At 48.4% G+C, this 22484-nt stretch overlaps 3 protein-coding genes across 5 annotated transcripts in view; all 3 read right to left on the bottom strand.

The window, feature by feature from the left end:
• The window catches only part of TMEM240 (transmembrane protein 240), a 40217-nt gene extending 34490 nt beyond the window's left edge, over positions 1–5727 (bottom strand). Inside the window, exons 1-2 of one of the 2 annotated variants that reach the window (XM_079987306.1) lie at positions 5343–5727; positions 3150–3256 (exon numbers count right to left, since the gene is read on the bottom strand). In XM_079987306.1, coding sequence (XP_079843432.1) covers positions 3150–3241 — 92 coding nt within the window. In that variant the 5' untranslated portion in view covers positions 3242–3256; positions 5343–5727. Of the gene's footprint in view, positions 1–3149; positions 3257–3532; positions 4674–5342 lie in introns of those variants that run through there. The other variant, XM_079987305.1, reaches the window with a different exon arrangement.
• FNDC10 (fibronectin type III domain containing 10) overlaps positions 1–22484 on the bottom strand; it is a 243253-nt gene that overhangs the window by 142998 nt on the left and 77771 nt on the right. The gene's annotated exons all lie outside the window — the stretch shown is intronic.
• SSU72 (SSU72 homolog, RNA polymerase II CTD phosphatase) overlaps positions 13498–22484 on the bottom strand; it is a 52520-nt gene continuing 43533 nt past the window's right edge. Inside the window, exons 3-5 of the mRNA XM_079987337.1 lie at positions 20806–20945; positions 16936–17054; positions 13498–14222 (exon numbers count right to left, since the gene is read on the bottom strand). Coding sequence (XP_079843463.1) covers positions 14121–14222; positions 16936–17054; positions 20806–20945 — 361 coding nt within the window. The 3' untranslated portion in view covers positions 13498–14120. The remainder of the gene's footprint in view (positions 14223–16935; positions 17055–20805; positions 20946–22484) is intronic.

Below are 22484 nucleotides of genomic sequence, written 5' to 3'. Positions count from 1 at the left end.
GGAAAATCAGAGACCAGGGTAACCCCAATCAGGGGTGACCGGTGCCCGTTGCAACTGTTTGGGCGGAAGGCTGGGAGCTGAACAGTAGGTGGCACCAGAGCCCACAAGAGGCCAAACCAACGCAGTCCAGCTTCATTGCCATCCTTCTCTTCCCTGCTGAGCTCTACAAGGGACAACCCTGAGAATTAGAAGGAAGAAGCTAGACTGGATCTTAGTAAGATGGCAGGCTGGTGGGGCTAGCTGAAGTTGGCAGGGCAGGGCCCCCTTTGCGCTAGTGCACTAGCCTCCACTGTCCCAGCCAGGGAATGCCCACTGGCTCAATGAGGGATCATTCCAGTTATCGAACGGCTCTCACCACCTCCTAAGATTCAGCCACACACTGCCCTCTGGCAACTTGAGCCCATTAGAGTTGTACCTGTGCCCTGTGGCAGCAAAGGCCCAACCTTTGTCCTCCTCAAGGCCACAGTGCAGCATACAGAAGGCTGCGGGTGCCTGCATCTGAAAGGGAGGGCTTGGAGACACCCTGGCGAGCTGCTGCCAGTCAGTGTAGACAACACTGTGTTACATACACCAACAGTCTGATTTGGTATAATGCAAGGGACATGGGTGGCGCTGTGGGTTAAACCACAGAGCCTAGGACTTGCCGATCAGAAGGTTGGCGGTTCAAATCCCTGTGAAGGTAAACGGCATTTCCATGCGCTGCTCTGGTTCGCCAGAAGCGGCTTAGTCATGCTGGCCACATGACTCGGAAGCTCCCTCGGCCAATAAAGCGAGATGAGCACCGCAACCCCAGAGTCGGCCACGACTGGACCTAATGGTCAGGGGTCCCTTTACCTTTATGTTCCTATGCTGTTGTTTCATCGGGGAGGTGCCTTGGGTACAATAGGCGCCATCTCCAAGGAGGTCTGAGAGAGACCCCCATCGGAAACCCTGGAGGGCTGGCTGCTGGTGGTCAGTGTAGGCAGCACTGAGCTAGATATGTCAATGGTCCGATGCAGTACAAAGGCAGCTTCCTGTTCGAAAAAAGCTCATGTCTTAGAAACACGAGGACTAGGATCTTACTTATCTTTAAAGAAAGGGATCGTAGGTTTGAGGCAGAGACCTGCTTTGGCCCCAGGTTTCACCCCCAGCATCTCCAGGTAAGGATTCCCATCTGAAACCCTGGACTGCTGCTGCCAATCAGAGCAGACAATACTGAGCTACTTAGAGTCCCAGGGGTCAGCAAACTTTTTCAGCAGGGGGCCGGTCCACTGTCCCTCAGACCTTGTGGGGGGCTGGACTATATGGGGGGGGGGAATGAACGAATTCCTACGCTCCACAAATAACCCAGAGATGCATTTTAAATAAAAGCACACATTCTACTCATGTAAAAACACCAGGCAGGCCCCACAAACAACCCAGAGATGCATTTTAAATAAAAGGGCACATTCTACTCATGTAAAAACACGCTGATTCCCGGACCGTCCGTGGGCCAGATTTAGAAGGTGATTGGGCCGGATCTGGCCCCTGGGCCTTAGTTTGCCTATCCATGAATTAGACCAACCAATCTGACTCATAAGCCATTTTCCTGTGTTCCTATGCATCAACACTTTAGGTACGCAAGTCCCCCTCAACTCTTCCCCAAACCTAGTTCCTTCAGCCTAAGACTCGTTGGCCGTACCCTTGATGAGCAAAGGCTTTTGCCTTCCAAATCTTGCTAGGCTTCAACTTTCATCTCCTCTAGCCAGCATGACCAATGGTTAGAGACGACGGGAGTTGGCACCTAGCGGCACTTGGCGATGGGAAACAGAGGCTTCTGGCCTCCTCTGAAACCCATTTCACTTCACCTCTTGAATTCTTAAAAACAGAAGCTCGTTCCGACACCTCCTCAAACACCACCATCAAAGAAAGACACCACTAAAAATGTGAGGAAACTGTAGATCTTGAAAGGAAAGCCCAAAATGGGAGCAGAGAGAGAGCCTAGGAGCCAAGATGCTCAGCTGATGCCAAGAGCTTATAAAACACAGCCAAAGGCTGTAGCTCATTGGTAGAGCATCAGCCTTGCATACAAAAGGTCCCAGGTTCAAATCCCCCCAGGTAGAGCTGGGAGAAGCCTCTGTTTGAAGCCCTGGAGAGATGCTGCCAGTCAGTGTACACAGTACTGAACGAATGGTGTGACTCAGGATAAGGCTGCTTCGTACATTCCTGAGCAGCTCCCGATTCTAACTTCTCAGATATCCACAAAACACCTTTAGGAAGTGACACGGTCTTTGAACTATGGGGGGGACACCAAGTGTTTTCAAGGGAAATTCAGCCTCTCTTTCACCACCACCGCCGCCCCATTTGTGCGCCTGCTCTTATAAATCAGGCTTGTCGAGTCAGATCAAAGATCCACCGGGTCCCTACGTCCTGTCTTCCAAGAGCGGGAAGTCAAGATGTCACTGGGGAACTCAGAACCAAAAAAACCGCAAAGGGGACAGCCTTCCCTGATTCGCCATCCCCCGTAATTAGGCGCTGGAGGGTAGACTGCTGCTGGCAATGCAGTTTCTGTTTCCTCCCCAAAAGTAAACAGCTGCCGATTTATTCTCAACGAATCTGCTTGATGTCCCCCTCATGGGTTTTGTGGGGGGTTTTTTAAGTCGTCTAAGCTGCCAGCCATCACCACAAACCTTGCAGAGGTATATCCATACGTATATATTTGCACATCAGTGGATAGGTTAAATGATGAGAAACTCAGCAATGAGCACCCTAGCAGCTGAATCTCACCTGAGGTAAACTCGCCAGGTAAGGCCCCCCCAACAACACCGCCCTTTCCAGACTGCAGTACAGACACTGCCATCGCGACCTACCTCACAGGGTTGTCGTGAAGAAAAACTACAAGGGAGCATACGGCAGAATGGCTAAGGGTGATTCCTGTGACCGTTTGAAACATTCAAGAGATCCCTGATGACATTCACTTTCCAAGGCAACGGATTCCCTGGAATTTGGCAAAATACCCAAACAGTACATCCCTCATCCTTCCTTGTTCTGCGTGGCCACATTTCTCTCTGCCTCTCTCTTTCTCACCCCCACCCCTGCACTCCCAATGGGAGGTGAGAAATGCAGTGTACAAACTCCCCCCCCCCCAAAATGGGATGGGATGGTGCATGGCCGCTGGCCGCTGGCCTTACCTTCCACAGTTGCAGTGACAGACTCTGTCTTCACCTCTCAAATGCGGTAAGATATAATTGTGAAATCGGTCCAAAAGTGCGTTCATATCCATCAAGCACGCAATTGCCTGTTTCAATAATAATAATAATAATCACACAACCCCATAAGGCTGGAAGTGTCGGAATAAAACATTCTCTCGTGTTTGATTGCTAATATATATTAAAGGAAACCTAGGCCTATGAAAGAATGACTTGCCCTCAGTATTATATATTACACACACACATACATACATTGAAATGGGGCACACAGATCAGACGTTCCACAACCGCACCTAAGAATTTGGGGAAGGGGAAGACGAGAGAGAGAGAGAAGGAAATAAGAGGAAATCGAAGTGTCTCCTTACCATAACAATTGAGGCCCCCAAGATCATAAATATCATGGTGTTTGTATTCATGGACATCAACTGGAAATGGACAGCCGCTGTGTCACTACCCCCCAGCCCACCCCCCACCCCCTTGCCCAGAATGAAAAAGGAGAGAAAGGGGTGCCAGCTTTTCCTATAGAGGTCAGAGATGGCCAGGTACAAGGTCTTCAAACCGATCTGCAGTCCTGAAGGGGGGGCAGGCTCCTGGCCCCCCCAATTTCCAAGCATACACAAATGCACTCCTCTATTTTCTTATCTAAGCTGAAGCTTCTGGCTGGTTTGTTGGTCTGTTTGGGTCTTTTGCTTTCCACCCCGCTCTCCTCCAACTCCTCCTCCTCCTCCTCTTCTTCTTCTTCCTCGGATTAGTCCAACATATATTGATAGAGAGAAAAGATCGGCAGGTAGGCAGAAGAGAAAGATTCCTAGGGCAAATCATGCGATCCACTCAAGCCGTCCAAGCGAAAGGTCGACCACATCACAGCGGTGCACCGCCAACACCAGGCAGAGGAATTGATCCAGCCCCCCCAAAATAATAATTTGTGGGGGTTTTTTGTTTTTTTGTTAAGAAAAGCAAAACACGAAACCAAGTAAGAAATGAAAAAAAAAAATACCCAACATGCAGAGAGAAAGAGAGGAGGGGGGTGGAAAGGAATGATAAAGAGTAGATTCTGCTTCTGGGGCCATCAGATGACAGTCTGGAGCTTCAAGGCATCCTTTGCTCAAAATAAGGGTCCATCCTTTTTTGGGGGGGGAGGGGGGAAGGTATGGGTGAGCAATTGGTGCAAAGAAGACTGGGAGAGGGAAGGCTGTTAAAAATTGCTTCCCCTTTCTGCTCTCTTTTCTCTCTCTCTCTCTCCTCCACTCACCCCCCCCCCCCTTAGCAGGGGGGAAAATGGAAGAAGGCGGCTGGCAAGATGAGATGTTGGTGGGCACAGGGTGGCGTCATGTTGGAGTCTTTTAAAAAGATAGTCGCCTGGTCTTGTTCCATTTGCTGGGGAGGAGACCCATCGCTGGGGAGGAAAGGCACGCGCACACGCGAGAGAGCGCGCGCGCGCGCGCACACACACACACACACACACAGAGAGAGAGAGAGAGAGAGAGAGAGAGAGAGAGAGAGAGACCCCAGGCTCTGCTGCTGTGTTTTTTCCTCCCGCGGGGGGGGGGGATGGAGAGGAGGAATCAAAAACCCCACAAAACGTGACCTGAGGATGGATTTTGGCAGCTTCTCTTTCTCCACCCACCCCTTTTCCCCTCCCTCCTTCCCTCTCTCTCTCTCTCTCTCTTGGTGACATTGAAGCTGGAATAAATACCTCCTGCACCATCTAAGTTAGATGCATTTTTATTTAAAATGTGCGTTTTTTTAAGAGAGAGAGAGAAATTATAATTTTTTTAAAAAATAAAAAGACAACAAGCTAGTGCTTTTGCAAAGTCAGCATGAACGATTCCCACCCCCACCCCACCCCCCAAAATCAGGCTCTTAAAATCATCATCATCATAATTAGCCATAATCATGATCGTAGCCCTCCTTTCCCCAGCCCACCCACCCACCCACCGCACCAAGCCAGCCCCGCCCCGGGACTTTAAGATGTGGGACGGCAGGGTGGGTGGCACCCTCCTTTTGGGTTGGGGGGTGCTCTCGCCGCTTGCAAGAAGGGGCTTGCAACTGGGTCTTGTCGATTTCATCCTAGGAAATTAGCAAGGTGGTTTTTTTGCTCCCCCTGCTCGCGCGTACTCTCTCTCTCTCTCCCCTTCCCACCCACCCGCTTGCATAGAGAAAGGATTTTTTTACCTATTTGAGGTGGCGCCGCTCCATCTTAAAGGCTCGTTGCTTATGGAGGGAGGGGGTGGGTGGGAGGAGGGACAGAGGTGGGGGGGAGAGAGGAAAGGGAAAAAAAAACCCTCCACGCTGCAGATCCTGTGCTCTCTCTGTGTGTGTTTACTAACCTCCCTCCCTCTCTGCACAAATTTCCCCACTCTCCCTTCCTTTAATCAAAATGGTGCTTGATCAAATTTGGAATCCTTCTCCCTGCTCTCTCTCCGCTCTGCCTTTTTTTTCCCAGGATCTCTAGCTTGGTATTAGCACACACACAAAATAAAGGGGGAGAAAAAGCCATCACACCTCTCCTATTTTGCCCTGGAAATCCCCGGTGGAAAAGAGGCTCCGTTCATCTCTCTCTCTCCCTCCCTCCCTCCCTCTCGCACAGATCTTCACTGACACCTCTTACCTGGGGGTGGTAGTGACCCCCCCCCCGCCCACTCCACACACCCACAAAAGTGATTTTCACCATCAGGAAGGGCTGGTTTTGTGTGCTGCTGCTGTTGTGAAAGGGTGCAGAATTAGAAAAGGAAGGAAATTTGAGTGGGGGGGGGGGGAGAGATGGTTGCAGGAAGGGAGGGGGCCTCGTTTATGGGTGGAGAGTATCTTTCTTCCTGCCAGAGGAGAACTCTCCATTGCAAAAGTTACGACCCAAGTGCAAAAGGACACGAAGCACACCTCCGCTCCTTAGGGACCTGAGCCACCTCTCCCCATAAGGCTGAGAAATTGAGATTACCAGATGTAGGAACTGATGTTCTAATGGGCGTCCTCTGCTGGACGCTTTCGGTACTCTCAGAGATCAGGCTCACTAGAAACGAGCTTGCTAGGCTAGAGATGGGAGCATATCTCGCCGGTCTGGGTTCCTTTCAATCATCCCCCACCCTTCCCACAACCGATCCAATATTAAGTTCAGGTTACTTCATTTGCACATTAGGCGCTGTGGGTTAAACCACAGAGCCTAGGACTTGCCGATCAGAAGGTTGGCGATTCGAATCCCCACAATGGGGTGAGCTCCCGTTGCTCGGCCCCTGCTCCTGCCAACCTAGCAGTTCGAAAGCACATCAAAGTGCAAGTAGATAAATAGGTACCGCTCCAGCAGGAAGGTAAATGGTGTTTCTGTGTGCTGCTCTGGTTCGCCAGAAGCGGCTTAGTCATGCTGGCCACATGACACGGAAGCTGTATGCCGGCTCCCTCAGCCAGTAAAGCGAGATGAGTGCCGCAACCCCAGAGTCGGCCACAACTGGACCCTTTACCTTTTTTTTTTCTAATAATTTTTTTATTAATTTTCCAATTTTTAACAAACACAACAAAAACAACATGGAAACAAACACAAAAAATCATAATTTCTTAACCTTATTTCCATAAGCCTCTTTTCTCGGACTTCCCCATACCTTCCCCTTTTTGCATCCTTTTTTTTTTTTAACAATTGTTCAACAACCCTTTTAGCCAATTAAATATAAATTCATTCTCCTTTTCAATTTCACCCTAAATTAAGCAAAATTTACCGCTGTAATTCTACATCTTCCTCTCCCTTAGCATTTTAGCACTCCTCAATTTTATAGTAACTTAAGATATATTCTAAACTTCTTCCAGTCTTCTTCCACAGTCTCTTTCTCTTGGTCGCGGATTCTGCCGGTCATTTCTGCCAGTCCCATAAAGTCGATCACTTTCGCCTGCCATTCCTCCAGCGTGGGTAGCTCTTGTGTCTTCCAATACTTTGCTAGAACCCTTTACCTTTACCTTTAGGCTTTAAAGGAAAAAAGAAAGATCCACACACAAAAATTGGCTTGCAACCGAACGCTAGTCCTTTAAATTAGCAGGTGCGAGTCGCGACTCATTTAGGCCCCATTCATTTCAGTGGGTCTTCTCTGAGTCGTCCAAAACCCAGCAATGCAGGGATCGCAGCTCAGTGACCCCTGACCGATGGCCATCCAACCTCTGCTGAAAACATCCAGCAAAGAAGATTCGGCCACCTTCCAAGGGAGTCTGTTCCACTGTCAAAGCATCAGAAAGTTCCTCTTAAATGTTTAGTCGGAAGAAATGGAGAGAAGCAAAATTGACAGATCCTTCCCTGGAACCAAGTTATTTTATCCCCCCATATTAAGCACCATATCATATGCGAAATCATGTGCCTGTTTGTGCGTATAAATTACAGTAAGGTTACCAGACATCCCCTTTTCCCGGGGACAGACCCCTGATTTACAAATCAGTCCCCTGACAAAATCCATCTATTTAGGAGGAAGTTGAAAAGTGTCCCCAGATTCATTGAAAAAAATCTGGTAACCTTAAACTACAGTCTACATGTGCACAGGGTAGGGGGAAGTGTGCAATCCATAGCTGATCTTGAGAGGCAGTATGGTCCAATGAGTAGAGCTTGGGAAAGAAGGCACTAGATGGGGGAGGGGAACTGTCACTCTTCATATGTTGTTGGACTCCATGTCCCATCAGCCTTAGCTAGCACAGCCATTGATCATGGATGATGGAAGGAGGAGTCCAGTAACATCTGGAAGGACATGAGCTCCTCATTCCTGCGCTAGGCCAACCTGAAACCTGCAGTTAATTGTGGAGGCATCACAGCAGGACTTAGGCAAAATGGTGCACCACTTTAACAAGCCACACAGATATTTAAGACAATGGCCTGGAATTTTCTTTCTATCCTGCTTTTGGCAGGGTCTCTCTCTCTCTCTCTCTCTCTCTCACACACACACACACACACACACATCCCTGGAGTTATTTGTGCTTCAATTTGAGGACAACATTTAATTTTAATGATGCATCTGTATTTTGGGCTCTTTGAAATACCCTGTAATAGGCAATTGGGGTTCTCCCACTTCTCCCTACATAGAGATTAAAACGAATTCAGGTGACAAATAAATTCCATGATGTGGCTGGAAGACATACATTTCCCTGAGATGAAATTATTATTCAAGGGAAAAATAGGAACACACACACACACACACGTTTTCCAAAAGCAAAACTATTGGAAGCCAAACAGGCGGGTGCCTCCCAGAGAGAAAATTTTCGTTTCCATTTCAAAATCTTTTTGTTCGGAGCTATGTGCCCATGATTGTCACGGGCCTTACGCCAACCCAGGTAAAGCATTCTTAGGATTTACAGCCTAACAAACCATCACTGGCAAGATCATTTACCAGTGAAGTCCCGCTGTGTTTAATGGTACTTACTCCCAGGTAAGATGCCGGAATAGAGTGGCAGTCTCTGCATAGCAGGCCCAACCCAACCCTAGAGAGCTTAAGTGTATTGCCAGTGCTGGCCCTACCCAAAGTAGACCCACTGACCATGGCTAACTCAGTTTAAGTGGGTTTCTTCGGAGTGTTGCTTACACAAGCCAGAGGCCTCAAATATCTGAAAGTCTGTCTCTATCCGTACTGACCTTCTTAAGACTGGTAGAGGAGGTTCTCTTGGTAGAGCTGCCACCCACAGAGGTTTGGGGATTGGGAACACAGGATATGGGCTTCTCTGCAGTAGCCGCCAGGTTGTGGCACTCTGAACCCACAGAGGTGCACCTTGCATCTACCATGACCTGAAGACACACCTCTTTGACACTTAAGGTTGTGTGTGTATGTGTATGTGAAAGAGAAACACCTCTTCTGCTGAATTTATTGGGCTGCGTTACAGTATTTTGATTATGCATTTTGTTTCTATATGATGTTTTTTATGTTGTTACCGCCCAGAGACCCGCGAGTATAAAGCGGTATAAAATTTTAATAACTAATAATAAAAAACGTCAATCCTACTCAAGAGTTGAGTCATCAAAATTAATGGACAGGACTAATTGCTTCCAAAGGCTGTGCACTTAGTGGAAGAAAACCCAAATTGTTCTGTTCCATTTTGAACCGTTTTATTTGTTTCGACGATTATTTGTATTTATTTGTTTTGTTTAAAAGCATTTTTTAAACCACCTAATAGATTTTAAAATCTCCAAGTGGTGTAGGCTACATGCAATAGAAAAGCAAGATCCATTTCAACAACAACAACAACAAAATATAGCCTAAAAATCAATAAAACAGGATAGAAAACTGGAGAGTCAAGGGGCTCACTCACATAAATCAGTGTCCAATCCTATGGGTCAAGGAAAGTCTGGACAAAAAGATAAGTCTTTACAATATGTCGGAAGCACCAGATGGTTGTCATTTCATGTATGGCAAGGGGAAGGACATGTCACAGAATGTTTTCATCTTTTTTTTATATACCTCAATACTGCATTGTTGAAGCCTGCCTTGGGTCACTATGGTGAAGTGGGTTGGGATAATAAATATTACCCAGATATTACCCAGATACCCAGCTCTACCTCTCTTTCAAATCAGAACCAGTGAAGGCAGTGAAGGTCCTGTGTGAGTGCCTGGAGGCGGTTGGAGGATGGATGGCGGCTAATGGATTGAAGTTGAATCCTGACAAGACAGAAGTACTGTTTTTGGGGGAGAGGGGGCGGGCTGGTGTGGAGGACTCCCTGGTCCTGAATAGGGTAACTGTGCCCCTGAAGGACCAGGTGCGCAGCCTGGGAGTCATTTTGGACTCACAGCTGTCCATGGAGGCGCAGGTCAATTCTGTATCCAGGGCAGCTGTTTACCAGCTCCATCTGGTACGCAGGCTGAGACCCCACCTGCCCGCGGACTGTCTCACCAGAGTGGTGCATGCTCTAGTTATCTCCCGCTTGGACTACTCCAATGCGCTCTACGTGGGGCTACCTTTGAAGGTGACTCGGAAACTACAACTAATCCAGAATGCGGCAGCTAGACTGGTGACTGGGGGCGGCCGCCAAGACCACATAACACCGGTCTTGAAAGACCTACATTGGCTCCCAGTATGTTTCCGAGCACAATTCAAAGTGCTGGTGTTGACCTTTAAAGCCCTAAACGGTCTCGGCCCAGTATACCTGAAGGAGCGTCTCCACCCCCATCGTTCTGCCCGGACGCTGAGGTCCAGCGCCGAGGGCCTTCTGGCGGTTCCCTCATTGCGAGAAGCAAAGCTACAGGGAACCAGGCAGAGGGCCTTCTCGGTAGTGGGGCCCGCCCTGTGGAACACCCTCCCATCAGATGTCAAAGCAATAAATAACTACCTGACATTCACAAGACATCTTAAGGCAGCCCTGTTCAGGGAAGTTTTTAATCCGTGATATTTTAGTGTATTTTTGGTTTCTATGGAAGCCGCCCAGAGTGGCTGGGGAAACCCAGCCAGATGGGCGGGGTACAAATAATATATTATTATTATTATTATTATTATTATTACAGATAAATACAAACACAAACCTCAACAGCTATCAGGAATTTTGGTCAAGCCTCTTTGAATTGCTGTTGAGTGAAAGTCTTGGAAAACACAGAGAAGCAAGCTGTAGGTCAAGAACCCCTTTCTGCCACCTCCTGTCCTTAAACTACGAGCACAGATCATGTGAGGATCAGCTTGAGGCGGCTTGCCAAAAGCCACTGGTCCAGAGCCCAAATTAGGAAAGAACAGCGGAGATCAAGGATGCTCAGTCATTAGAAGCAGAAATATATCACTAGCTGGCAACAGGAATCATTCGGAGCCAGGATTCGGTGTGTAAATTGGAGAGTTAAAAACACAACACTCTCAAAAACTGGATCCAGAAAATTAAGACTCTGCTCAGACCACACTCCCCTATTCTTCAGCCTGTATACATATATATTTAAATAGTACCTTTTCTATTTCTCTTAATTCAGGAGCCCAAGAAATTGCCCAATATCAGGTCAGGCTAAAGATGGGTCAAATCTGTCAGGTTCATTTTCTCTCCTTTTCCATTGTTTCCAAACTTAGGTTCAGTTTTAAACCAAATGTCCCAATGGAAATTCACCAGCATTTGCGTGCAATTTTCTCCCGATATATGCCCTATTTTCACTACCATGCGCAGTTTTATGCATGAACAGATGTTCTTTGGAGACATTGTTTGGTTGGAAAACTGCACCCGCAACCTTAGGGGAAGCACACGCTTTGAACTGCGGTTCTGTTTTTGGTCCTCTCGTTTCAGGAACGAGGGAGTTCCACATGAAAATGCGAACCCAACCAAATTTCTCCCCCAACCCCTAGGAGAGGTTATCTGCTCATCAAGTCCTGTGGTCTTTACCCTAGCAGAATCTCTCCATGGATCTCAACAAGCGCAGGCCTTACCCATCACCCAATGGAGGCCGATTCAGTGGGGAGAACAGGGCATTGCTCCACTAAGCTCAGCCTGCTCTCAGTCAGCCTACCTTAAAAGGTTGTTGTGAAGTGGCAACCAGTTAATACAAGTGAGGGGCTCTGCAAATGCCCAGTATTATTAATTGTTGTTCTTATCATTGGCAACTTGTGTCCCTTCAGAAACCCAGGCTGAAAATTCTGTGTACCATACAAACTACTATAAAGTTTCCAAGTGCCATCTATCTGTCGGTCTGTCTGTCTGTCTGTCTGTCTGTCTGTCTGTCTGTCTGTCTGTCTACCTACCTACCGTATTTTTTGCTCTATAAGACTCACTTTTTCCCTCCTAAAAAGTAAGGGGAAATGTGTGTGCGTCTTATGGAGTGAATGCAGGCTGCGCAGCTATCCCAGAAGCCAGAACAGCAAGAGGGATTGCTGCTTTCACTGCGCAGCGGTCCCTCTTGCTGTTCTGGCTTCTGAGATTCAGAATATTTTTTTTTCTTGTTTTCCTCCTCCAAAAACTAGGTGCGTCTTGTGGTCTGGTGCATTTTATAGAGCGAAAAATACGGTATCTATCTATCTGGCCCATTGTGGGATTCCCTTCCCCCTGCCACACACAGCATAATCCATTAAGTTTGTGGAGTGTTGCCATGTTCTTGTAACAAATTAGGACAGCTCATCACTTTATGCTCATGCCTGCCACTCTCAAAATTTATCTTGAAAGGTATTTGTTGCTGTTGGAAGGATTCCCGATCTTGAAATGTCCCAAGGTCAGAACGGATCTTGATAAGGTACCTTTGGGTGGCAGAATTCACGGTGAATTAAGCATAATGGTAATTCCAAAGGCTGCAAACCCGGAGCAAACAAATGAGTTTTAGTTAAACACTAAATGGTATTTAAAACAGCCAAATTCTTTCCTTTCAGTGTGCCTCCATTCTAGCTGTATTCAAACTACGTCAGTTTGAGTAAAGCAGGAGTTGGAGAAACATTGAGGGATTTGTTTTGAATCAACTCGTTTTAACAAGGAGAAAAAGCAGAGATGGGTACAACACAAAAGCTAACACCAAAAAAGGACATCTTTCAGTTTCCTTCTCACTGTACTCAAGCCTTGTTTTAAACTGTCACGTCCCCTCCTTGCTACTTTACTCAAACCTCTGCCAGTGTTGAAAATTGCCACATTTTCCTTTTCCCTCCGTCCCTGCTGTTGTTTAAAACAGTCACCTGTTTTCCTTACAGTGTAACTCCCTTCTCACTGTACTCAAACTTCTGCCTCTTCCATTCTTCATTGCCTCGTGTGAAGATACAGGATGTAGAACCCTCAAATACGCCACTTTATGAAGGTACTTTTCTCAAACACCTGCCATTGTTTAAAACCACCAATTTCCCCATCAGTTTCTCCCTCATCTCACTCTCATGCAGTGGTCGCTCTTGTGCAACCTGTCTTCAGTCTTGTTCCCCTACCGCACCTCTGCTTCATGCATTTCTAGGATTGCGATGTGGCACTACAATTCCTCTGACAGTGGCTGTGCGACGATAACCTTCATGTTTATGTATATAGGAAGATATATTAGACATCTCTATATGAACACAGGACGCAGGTGGCGCTGTGGGTTAAAGCCTCAGCGCCTAGGACTTGCCGATCGAAAGGTCGGCGGTTCGAATCCCTGCGGCGGGGTGCGCTCCCGCTGCTCGGTCCCAGCGCTTGCCAACCTAGCAGTTCGAAAGCACCTCCGGGTGCAAGTAGATAAATAGGGACCGCTTACCAGCGGGAAGGTAAACGGCGTTTCCGTGTGCGGCTCTGGCTCGCCAGAGCAGCGATGTCACGCTGGCCACGTGACCCGGAAGTGTCTCCGGACAGCGCTGGCCCCTGGCCTCTTAAGTGAGATGGGCGCACAACCCCAGAGTCTGTCAAGACTGGCCCGTACGGGCAGGGGTACCTTTACCTTTTACCTTTATATGAACACAAGGAACAGGACAGAAATGGCGCAGTTTATATTTATTGGACACTTCCAATTTTCATTCCTAATATTATACAGATATTAATTGTCCCATTCATACCTTTGCATATCCCAGCCGTTCAGTTCTGTTGCATTAAAAGAAAAGCATCTCCCCTTCGCTGCCGCCCCGCCCCCCAACACCCAACAACTGAAATAAGATATTTACGGTGGAAAATATAAATGATATCATCTGCATATATTCTCTTTATAATTAAAACCCTACTTATAACAATTAAAGAAGGGCATCCAAGAGAGGGAGGCGGGAAGACAGGAGATAGGGGAAGAGTTAAACAAAACCTTGATTTCTTTTTCGTTAAAAAAAAATCTCTTAAATAAAGCAGCGTTTCATGTAAAGAATTTCTTTCATTTTACACACAAAGTTCGTTTGTGTTTCTGCATGGAAACATCCCACAAACAATTTAAAAAATAACAAAAAACGAACACACGCGCGGGTTGGGTTGGGGAGAGAAATTAAACAGCAACAATGAAAGAGGTTGTTAAGTCGACTTCTCTGAGAGGAAGGGAGAAAACAGTCCAGTAGATTCAGAACTAAGACATGCTTCTTTCGTCCACAAGTAAGGCCTAAGAGGAAGAGGCGGGCGTGCTTTTAATAAAAGCAGACCGTGTGCAGAAAAGTCCTTCCACTTTTCTCTTCAAATTCTTGTAACAGCTCGTCTATTTCATTTTCCATGTCTTCCGTATGCTGTATCTGGAAGCAAACAGGCAAGAGGGGAAGGGTTAGGGCTCAAGTATTTATTTTGAAAGGAGGGTTGTGCTGCTCTGTTCTCTTACAAAAAAGAGAAGTGCAAACAAAAAGAAAAAAACCCAATGGAAAGCACCCATCGAAGAAGAGTTCTGCCGCCACCTGCCTTAAAAGAAGCACTTTTCCTGTGCACCAGGAGGGCAGACACCTCTTCTGAAACAATGTCTGCTACAAGAAGACCATGTGCTATCATCTCAAACAGGTGCAGGGAAACCTTTGGCCTTCCAGGTGTTGCTGAACTAAAATGCCCACTGTCCTGGGCCAATGGCCATGGTGGATGAGGCTGATGGGAGTTGTAGTTCAGCGACACCTGGAAGGCCAAAGGCTCTCCACCCTGGATCTAATAAGGAACAGGGATGGAGAACTCGATGATGCTCCAGATGTTGTTGGGCTTGGGGCCAACAACAGCCAATGGTCAGGATGCAGTTATGGGAACAACTGGAAGGCCCCAGGACTCCCACCTCTGCTCTAAGCCTGGGATAGTCAACATGGTGCCCTTCAGATGTTTATGCAGAGATTGGATGGTCATCTGCCATGAATGCTCTAGCTGAGATTCCTGCATTGCAGGGAGTTGGACTAGATGACCCTTACGAGCACCTTGCAACTCTTACCATTCCATGATCTCCCATCGGCCCCAGCCAGCAGGGCCAAAGGTTTGGAGTTATGGGAACTGCATTCCAAAACACGTGGAAGGCACTGCGTCAGCTAACCCCATGCCTAAGAAAGCCGCATAAGCTTCGCGAAAGGAACAGACCCTAGGACCGTCCCCCAAGCCAGCGTTCTTCAACCGTGGGCCCCAACACCGGTTAAGCAGACTGGGGTGATGGAAGTTCTGAAACATCTGGAAAGACCAGGTTTCCAGGTTGAAGAGCATGGCTCTAAACCACTCTGACTTTTTATATATTCTAACAGCCTCTGGACCTGCTTCGAAACACACACACGCAAATCACACACCACCGGGAGTGAAAGCAGCCTTTCCCCATTTGGCCCAAACAAAGTGCCTCCAGACTTGACAAGCGGACAAAGAGCTCAAGCCTTTCTTTCATTTTCCTCGATGCTCCATTCAGATGCAGGCAGAGTGGCCTAGTTTCCGCAGGAGTGGGACCCCGTGGAGAGGAGAGTTCTATTCCCAAGTCTGCCCTGGGCTGACCCACTTTAAAAACAAAAAACAAACCCAACACAGAAGTGAGCTGGTTTCTTTTCTTCTCTTTGAAGCAGAGAAGATGCCTCAGCTCCATTCAAGGTTCGGGGTTTCGCCTTAATTCCCTACATGCTCACAATGGCAGGCTGGGCAGGTAAAAAGCCACGGTGGCTGCAAATACAACGCCCTTCGCTCAAATTGCGCACAGGGCAAGCAACACCCTGGAACGGAGCATAGTGCGTCAATGGCCAACGGGCAGTGGAAGGAAGGGACTTCCATGCTTGCCTCCTCGATTCTACAGCAGGGGTGGGGAACTGGGGGCCAAACACAGCCCTTCAAGCTGCCTCTCTCCCTGGGCACCCTTCCTAGTGGCTCTGCTCGGCACCCTTCCTTGAGTGTTTTGGCCTGGATAGAAAGCGCCCTTGAAACCGTGACAATGCCTCTTGCTTGCTAGGGCAGAGGATAGAGAGGCAAGAGCCGCTCCTTTGGTGTTCCAGCTGCTTTCACCCTCTGGCTCAGTCCAGTATACCTGAAGGAGTGTCTCCACCCCCATCGTTCTGCCCGGACGCTGAGGTCCAGTGCTGAGGGCCTTCTGGCGGTTCCCTCATTGTGAGAAGCCAAGTTACAGGGAACCAGGCAGAGGGCCTTCTCGGTAGTGGCACCCGCCCTGTGAAACGCCCTCCCACCAGATGTCAAAGAGAACAAGAACTACCAAACTTTTAGAAGACATCTGAAGGCAGCCCTGTTTAGGGAAGCTTTTAATGTTTAATGGGTTATTATATTTTAATATTCTGTTGGAAGTCGCCCAGAGTGGCTGGGGAAACCCAGCCAGATGGGCGGGGTATAAATAATAAATTATTATTATTATCTGGCTGCGGCCATTCCTGGCAATTGGCCCTCAGAAGGTTGCCCAGGAAGGAAGGCTGCTTGCGTTATGATTTTGTGCACATGTGCCGATATAGCGCTCTTTCTCACACACACATGGCTGCCAAAGGTAAGAACTAGCTGTGCGACCTGAACTTCCGAAGCAGATGCTGGGGATGAATGGGAGGGAGGTGTAGCCTCTGGCTTCAGATTACGCTGGAACAGAGACCTTCAACCTTTCCAGAGCTGGCACAAATACATTGGGGGGGGGGCACTGCTTCAGCATTTGCATGGTAGAAGTGCTTCCGTTGCAGCCTGCCTTGGATCGTGGCAGGGGTCCACTGGTGGTTCCTAACTCACCAGCAGAAGGCCACTGTCCTGGAGGGATAGGGCCGGCTGCTGCAAGGCTGCTGGTCCAGGTGGGTGTCTTTATGGATAGCAAGGAATGGAACAGCCATGTTCAGGGGCAGTGTACCTCTGAGCAGCAAGAAGGGGAAGTGTTACACTTTCACCCCCAGCTTGTGAGCTTCACAGAGGTTTTAGGAGCAGAAGGACTTAGCAGGGGTTCAAAATCACCACAGCAGAAAGGCATCCTCTGGTACCCCAAAGAGGAGATTGGAGTAAAAAGGCTAAAATAAAAATAAAAATACTTACACATTGACATAGTTCGCAGATAAGGAAAGCTCCCAGCGTTGCCTCTTCATGATTATCCTGAATGTCCACGTTGATCACATGTACAGGCTGGCATGTCTCCTGTTCTCTAGAATTTAAGTCTGAGGGGCAAAAACAAAGAAAAGTGGTTTTGGGTGCAGGTCGAAATCAAGCCTTCAAACTGGCAGTAGGCAACCCGTGTCTCCTCTGGATGTTGTTGGGAGTCTGATTCCTATCAGTCCCAGCCGGTGTTGGCCGACCGTCAGGGCTGATGGGGAGTTGGGGGTCCAACAACGTCTGGGGGGTGCCAGGTTGGCAAGGGCAATATCAGGGGAAGGAAAGGAGCAACATTTGCATGTCTTGGGCGACTGGAATTAAAATAATGCAAAGCCTCTTAAGGAGTGCAGGAAGTGGCCTTAGACAAGTCCGCACTCTGCCTGTCTAGGAACTTGACTGCCAGTGGCTCTCCACGAATGCAGGCAAGCTCTTTCCCACTGCTTGCTGCCCAAACTATTTTAATCAGGAGGTGTTGGGAGTCTGAACCCTGGACAAAGTAGGGCCTCTGCCACTGAGCTAAGGCCTCTTTCCCCAGGCTCTTTGAAGAAACACTCCTTGCGTTGGGTCTGACAGCAGCACAGACATTGGTGGAATCCCAATTTTGAGGCTTCTAATCTGGTGGCCACTTGGCTGGTTCTTTTTAATGCAAGGATTGGGAAACCAAATGTGGCCCTCTATAAACTCTGGCCCTTGGGCCCCAAGCAACACCCTGCTCCAAACTCTCCTGGAGTGCTTCTGCCTGGCTGGAAGATGTCCTTGAGTTGCGCTGAACACCTCTTATTCATCCAGGTAAATAGAGAAGAGCGAGCATAGAAACCAGCCTACTATTTTTTTAAAAAGGTAACACACTGACATTCATTGCTCGGCCCACGTTTGTCTCAAGCCTTGCCTATCACTTGCATGCAGCCCCCAGAAGGGCGCTGAGAGGGGAATGTGGGCCTAGATTTGTGTTGTACTGCATCTCTCTTAATATAACTGCATTTTCTCTTGTTCCGCCAACAGAACCCACAGCAGGACAGGAGATTTGCTTATTTTTAAGACCGGTGTGCAGACAACGCCGTCACGTACACGGATCCGGCACGGCCAAAGAGACACGGTTTCCCAAGCAGCATTAAGGAGCCTCGAGATGCTGACCTGCAAATGTAAAGCTCAGAAACTGGTCCCCCTCCCCCTCCCTGAACAGTGTTTCCTGCAGATCAGGCCAAGCAAAGCCAGGCAGTCCAGCTTAAAAATCTCATCATCTGTTCATAGCGGGGACTACCAGCGGGGATTCGGGCTCTCTCCTGTGCCACTTATGTGAAGAATTGCATTCAGAAGAGAGAGGGAAGAGGGTAAAGGAGGTGGAAATTAGCAAGCAGACGGCCTTCGCCTTCCCCAACTGCTGCAAAATGAACCCTCTGTCTCAAGGAGGACAGCTCCCCCCGAAGCAAAGAGTGAAGATTTCATTCATCTCTCGGCACGGCGGCTCATTAAGGAAACCGGCAAAGGCTCCAAGACGGCTCCCTGTAATGCACTCTGAGCTCTGCGGCAACTGAGTGGACAGCCCTGGAGTGAAGGCAGAGTCTGGCCGGTGAGGAACCCACCTTGCCCCCGGGCATTTTTTATTTATGAAACACCACGGTGTCCGCTCGGCTGCTTCCTAAATTTGAAGAAGATCTGCCACATCCTAGCGGGGGGTGAGGCGAAGCCAGGGAGATGGAGAGACGATGAGCAGCAGATCTGCCAACACCACCAACCAGGCTGGGTTTTTTTGTTTTGAAGGCTTAGCCAGAGCTGTATAAATGCCTAGTTTAAATTTAAAAAGCGAGGAAGAGGAAGAGCCACATTTAACAGCAAGTCCGATGCCATGCTGCTGCTTACGGACCTGCCTTACCATAACCTAGAAGGGGCTCCTGAAACAAAAGGCACTGTTCTGTTTTTGTGCAGGGCTTTGTGTGCCCTTGAATCAAAAATGGCCTTCATCGTCAGGGACCTGTCGAGTTCCTTAACCTAGCCAGGAGCCTCAATAAGAGCCTGGCTGGTGGATCAGGCCAAAGGCCTAACTAGTCTAGCACCCTGTTCTGATATTGGCCAACCACAGGAGCCTCTATGGCAATAGGTCTCCAGCTGTTGTTGGACCACAACTCCCATCATTCCCAGCCACTGGTCCTGCTAGCCAGGGATGATGGGAGTTGTAGTCCAGCAACAGCTGGAGACCCAAGTTTGAGAAACACTGTTCTATGGGAAGCCCGCAAGTGCAACAGTGTCTCTTCCCGCTTGTGATTCAGAAAAGGCCATCCTTTTCTCCTCCCTCTTGCGACAGCTGCCTGCTGGCCTCACTCTCTTTGTATGGACAGTGCTGGGTAGCTTACCAGTCACTGTGGGCACGTCCTCCCTCTCTGCACTGTGCCTCCAAATGCCAGCTACCTGCAGGGCACTTATGAGTGACAGGGAGGGAGGGCAATTACCTTCCTGCAGCCATCTCATTGGCCACTGTGGGATATAAGAAGGTGGAACTAGACAGACCTTTGGACTCAGTGAGGCCCTTCTGATGTACTCAGGGAGAGGGCAAACGAATGTGCAGGGACAATAATGGGCCCATTCCATTGTGAGGAAGGCCCAGACCTAGGATGGCCACATGGCCTACTTTCCAGATGGCAGTCCTCTATTTGAAGAGCAGCCTGTCCCATGCGTGGTTTGTAAAGGGAGAAGTGGGGCCCTTGAAGCTTCTCATCAATGGAGACTGGATGCAAATCTGTGCTCTCTCCTGTCTCCTGTTTTGGGGATATGCAAGCTGCCATTGGGACTTCACCCAGCAAATAAGACTGCTGGACCAAGGAGGCCTACCTCCATATCCTTGCTCACCCACAAAAGTCAATGAGTCAAGAGCTGGCCAATAATCTGCTCTCAAGCCCAACCCCAGGCTGATGCAAGGGTGAAGCAGAAATAATCCAATGCATAGATTCCCAGGCCTCTTTGGAGGAACAGCAGGATAGCAGAGCAGAATAAATGCTGCACTAACAGGAATGCAGCGTCACTGCAGAAACCTAATTGGATTTGCATTCCGTTGCTCCTGCTGCAGAACTGTGATTGGGGGGAAAAGGTGCTTCCTAGGTATGTAGTTCCCAGGAAGGATTCTCTCTTCAAAACCTTTGTTGAACCACAGAACACACAACCCCATCCAAGTTTGAGCCCAGATTGTTTCTGTCCTATTTTTAGGCCATCCCTTCTTCAGAGAGTTCAGGGGAATGGTAGGCAGTCTCCACTGCCCACTCTCAACGCTGTTTGGAATCATAAAGAGGCTTTGAGTTGGAAAGGTCTTTAAAGGTAGACGAGACCAACCCCGACTGATGGACATTCTGCAACACAAGTACAGACGGCCACCCAGCCTCTGTGAAAAATTTGCCCTCCAGCAAATGCAACCCCTGCAAAATGGGCCAGAAAGAAAAAGAGCGACTGATTGCAGGTCACACCACAAGCCTGAGAAGTGAAAAGATTTGAACCAAAGTCTCTGCGGTCCTAGTCAATACGCCAAGAGCTAAGGAGCGGCGGTGAACGTTCTTTAGCTCGGGGGCCACTTCCCTTACAAGGAGCATTCCGGGGGCCAGAGGCAAAACACACAAACACTCCTCTCTCTCTCTATTCAGGCAAGCTAGAGGGATGAACAGTTCAAGGACACATTCCAGTTATGTTGGAAGAATTCCAGGAGGGCTGTGGCCCAGAGAGTGCCCAAGGGGCCAGATAGGAAAGTCCAGGGGGCCATATTCATCTCCCCCACCCCTGGCACCATAGCATACTGGTCCTTGCCATTAAAGCAAACAACTTTCAGCTCCTTACCTTCTACTACTTGATCATAGACCCTTTCTTCGCACGTCAAGATCAAATCAAAGACGTCTTTACAGTTCTGGAATCTCTCCGGCCGTGGCTTGATCCGCTTGTTTCTGTCCAACATGTGCAAAATCCCATTCTGTGTATAGCTGATGTTACCAGGGTTAAGGAACTTACAAGTCAAAAAGGTTGCTGTCGTTGGGGTTGATTTTAGTGGTTACATTTTGTTTGTTTGGGAATCACTTAAGACAGTTGGGTGGGGGATAAGGTAAATTTGGAACAAGCGATCCCCTCAGATTTCCCCTTGCCCTCCCAAGTTTAACTCTTTGAACTTACAAGACAATCCCTTGCACTCCTCCTAGGATATGAAATCTCTATGTGGTAAAATAAGGCTTAGAGATCAAAGAAGCCAAGAAATGGTTTAGCTGATTAAAATGACAAGTGTGTGGATTGAATTCGCACACAAGTAAAACATTTCTCACACAAGAAACACAACATCATTTTTTTTTTCTGATAATGCATGCCATAGCAGCCAGCTTCATGGAAAGAGAACCCCCACCTATCTGACAGAGAAGGGGGAAACCCCTTTTTTTATGACGATGCTTGCTACCTCAATTTTTTTTATAAGCGCTTCTGTTGTAAAATAAAATAAAAAAGCTTCATTTTGCTTTTAAAATCTCCCTGGCACTCTTGGTAGTCACAAGGACTAGAAACTTGCTTTCTTGCAAACCAACCTGAAATAGTCAGGAACCTGAGATTTCACACATACAGTGGTGCCCCGCAAGACGAACGCCTTGGAAGACGAAAAACTCGCTAGACGAAGGAGTTTTTCGTTTTCTTAGCCGCTTCGCAAGACGCATCTCCCTATGGGCTTGCTTCGCAAAACGAAGCTTGCCCCGCAAGCTTCAGGGATAGCGGGGAAGCGCAGCGCGTCTTCCCCGCTGTCCCCGGACCTCTTTTGAAGCAAGGGGCGGCAGGGAGAAGATCACTTCTCCCCGTTGCCAGCCCTGCAATCTCCGGGGACAGAGGGGAAGGCGTGCGCGCCTTCCCCTCTCTCCCCAAACCCCTTTTGAACCAAGGGGCGGCAACGGGGAGAAGCGATTCTCCTCGCTGCCCCTTCCCTTGCTTTAAAACAGGTCCGGGGACAGAGGGGAAGGCGCTCGGCGCTTCCCCTCTGTCCCCGGACGGTCTCCATAGGAATGCATTGTTTGATTTTCAATGCATTCCTATGGGAAACCGTGCTTCGCAAGGCGAAAAACTCGCAAGAAGAAAAAACTTGCGGAACGAATTAATTTCGTCTTGCGAGGCACCACTGTATCGACTTGGTCCAATGCGCTGTCTATAGCTGGAAATGGGGGACCTGAAAATCTTAAAACATCCATCCCCAAACCTGTGTCCTTGTGACGTTGTGGTCTACGAGACCATCAGGCCCATCCATCAAGGCCAGTGACTGGGGATTATGCGGAGATGAAATCCAGTATCTGCAGCAGCCCCTGGTTTCTGATCCCTGAATTAAACAGTGATGACCCAAATAGAATCACATCCAAGTCCATACAACTACATTCACTTGTTATCCGATCACAACCACTTTTGTCCCAACCTCCTCCTTTGCCAAGTCCTGAGCAGCAGGCATCTATCTTTCCACTAATGCCCCCCACCCCCCAGTAAAGTGTATCAAATGGAGTTTA

The sequence above is a fragment of the Podarcis cretensis genome (assembly GCF_951804945.1).
Source record: "Podarcis cretensis genome assembly, chromosome: 8".
Lineage (NCBI taxonomy): Eukaryota > Metazoa > Chordata > Lepidosauria > Squamata > Lacertidae > Podarcis > Podarcis cretensis.
Note: the sequence above shows the minus strand (reverse complement) of the source record. Positions and strands in the feature narration are given on the sequence as shown.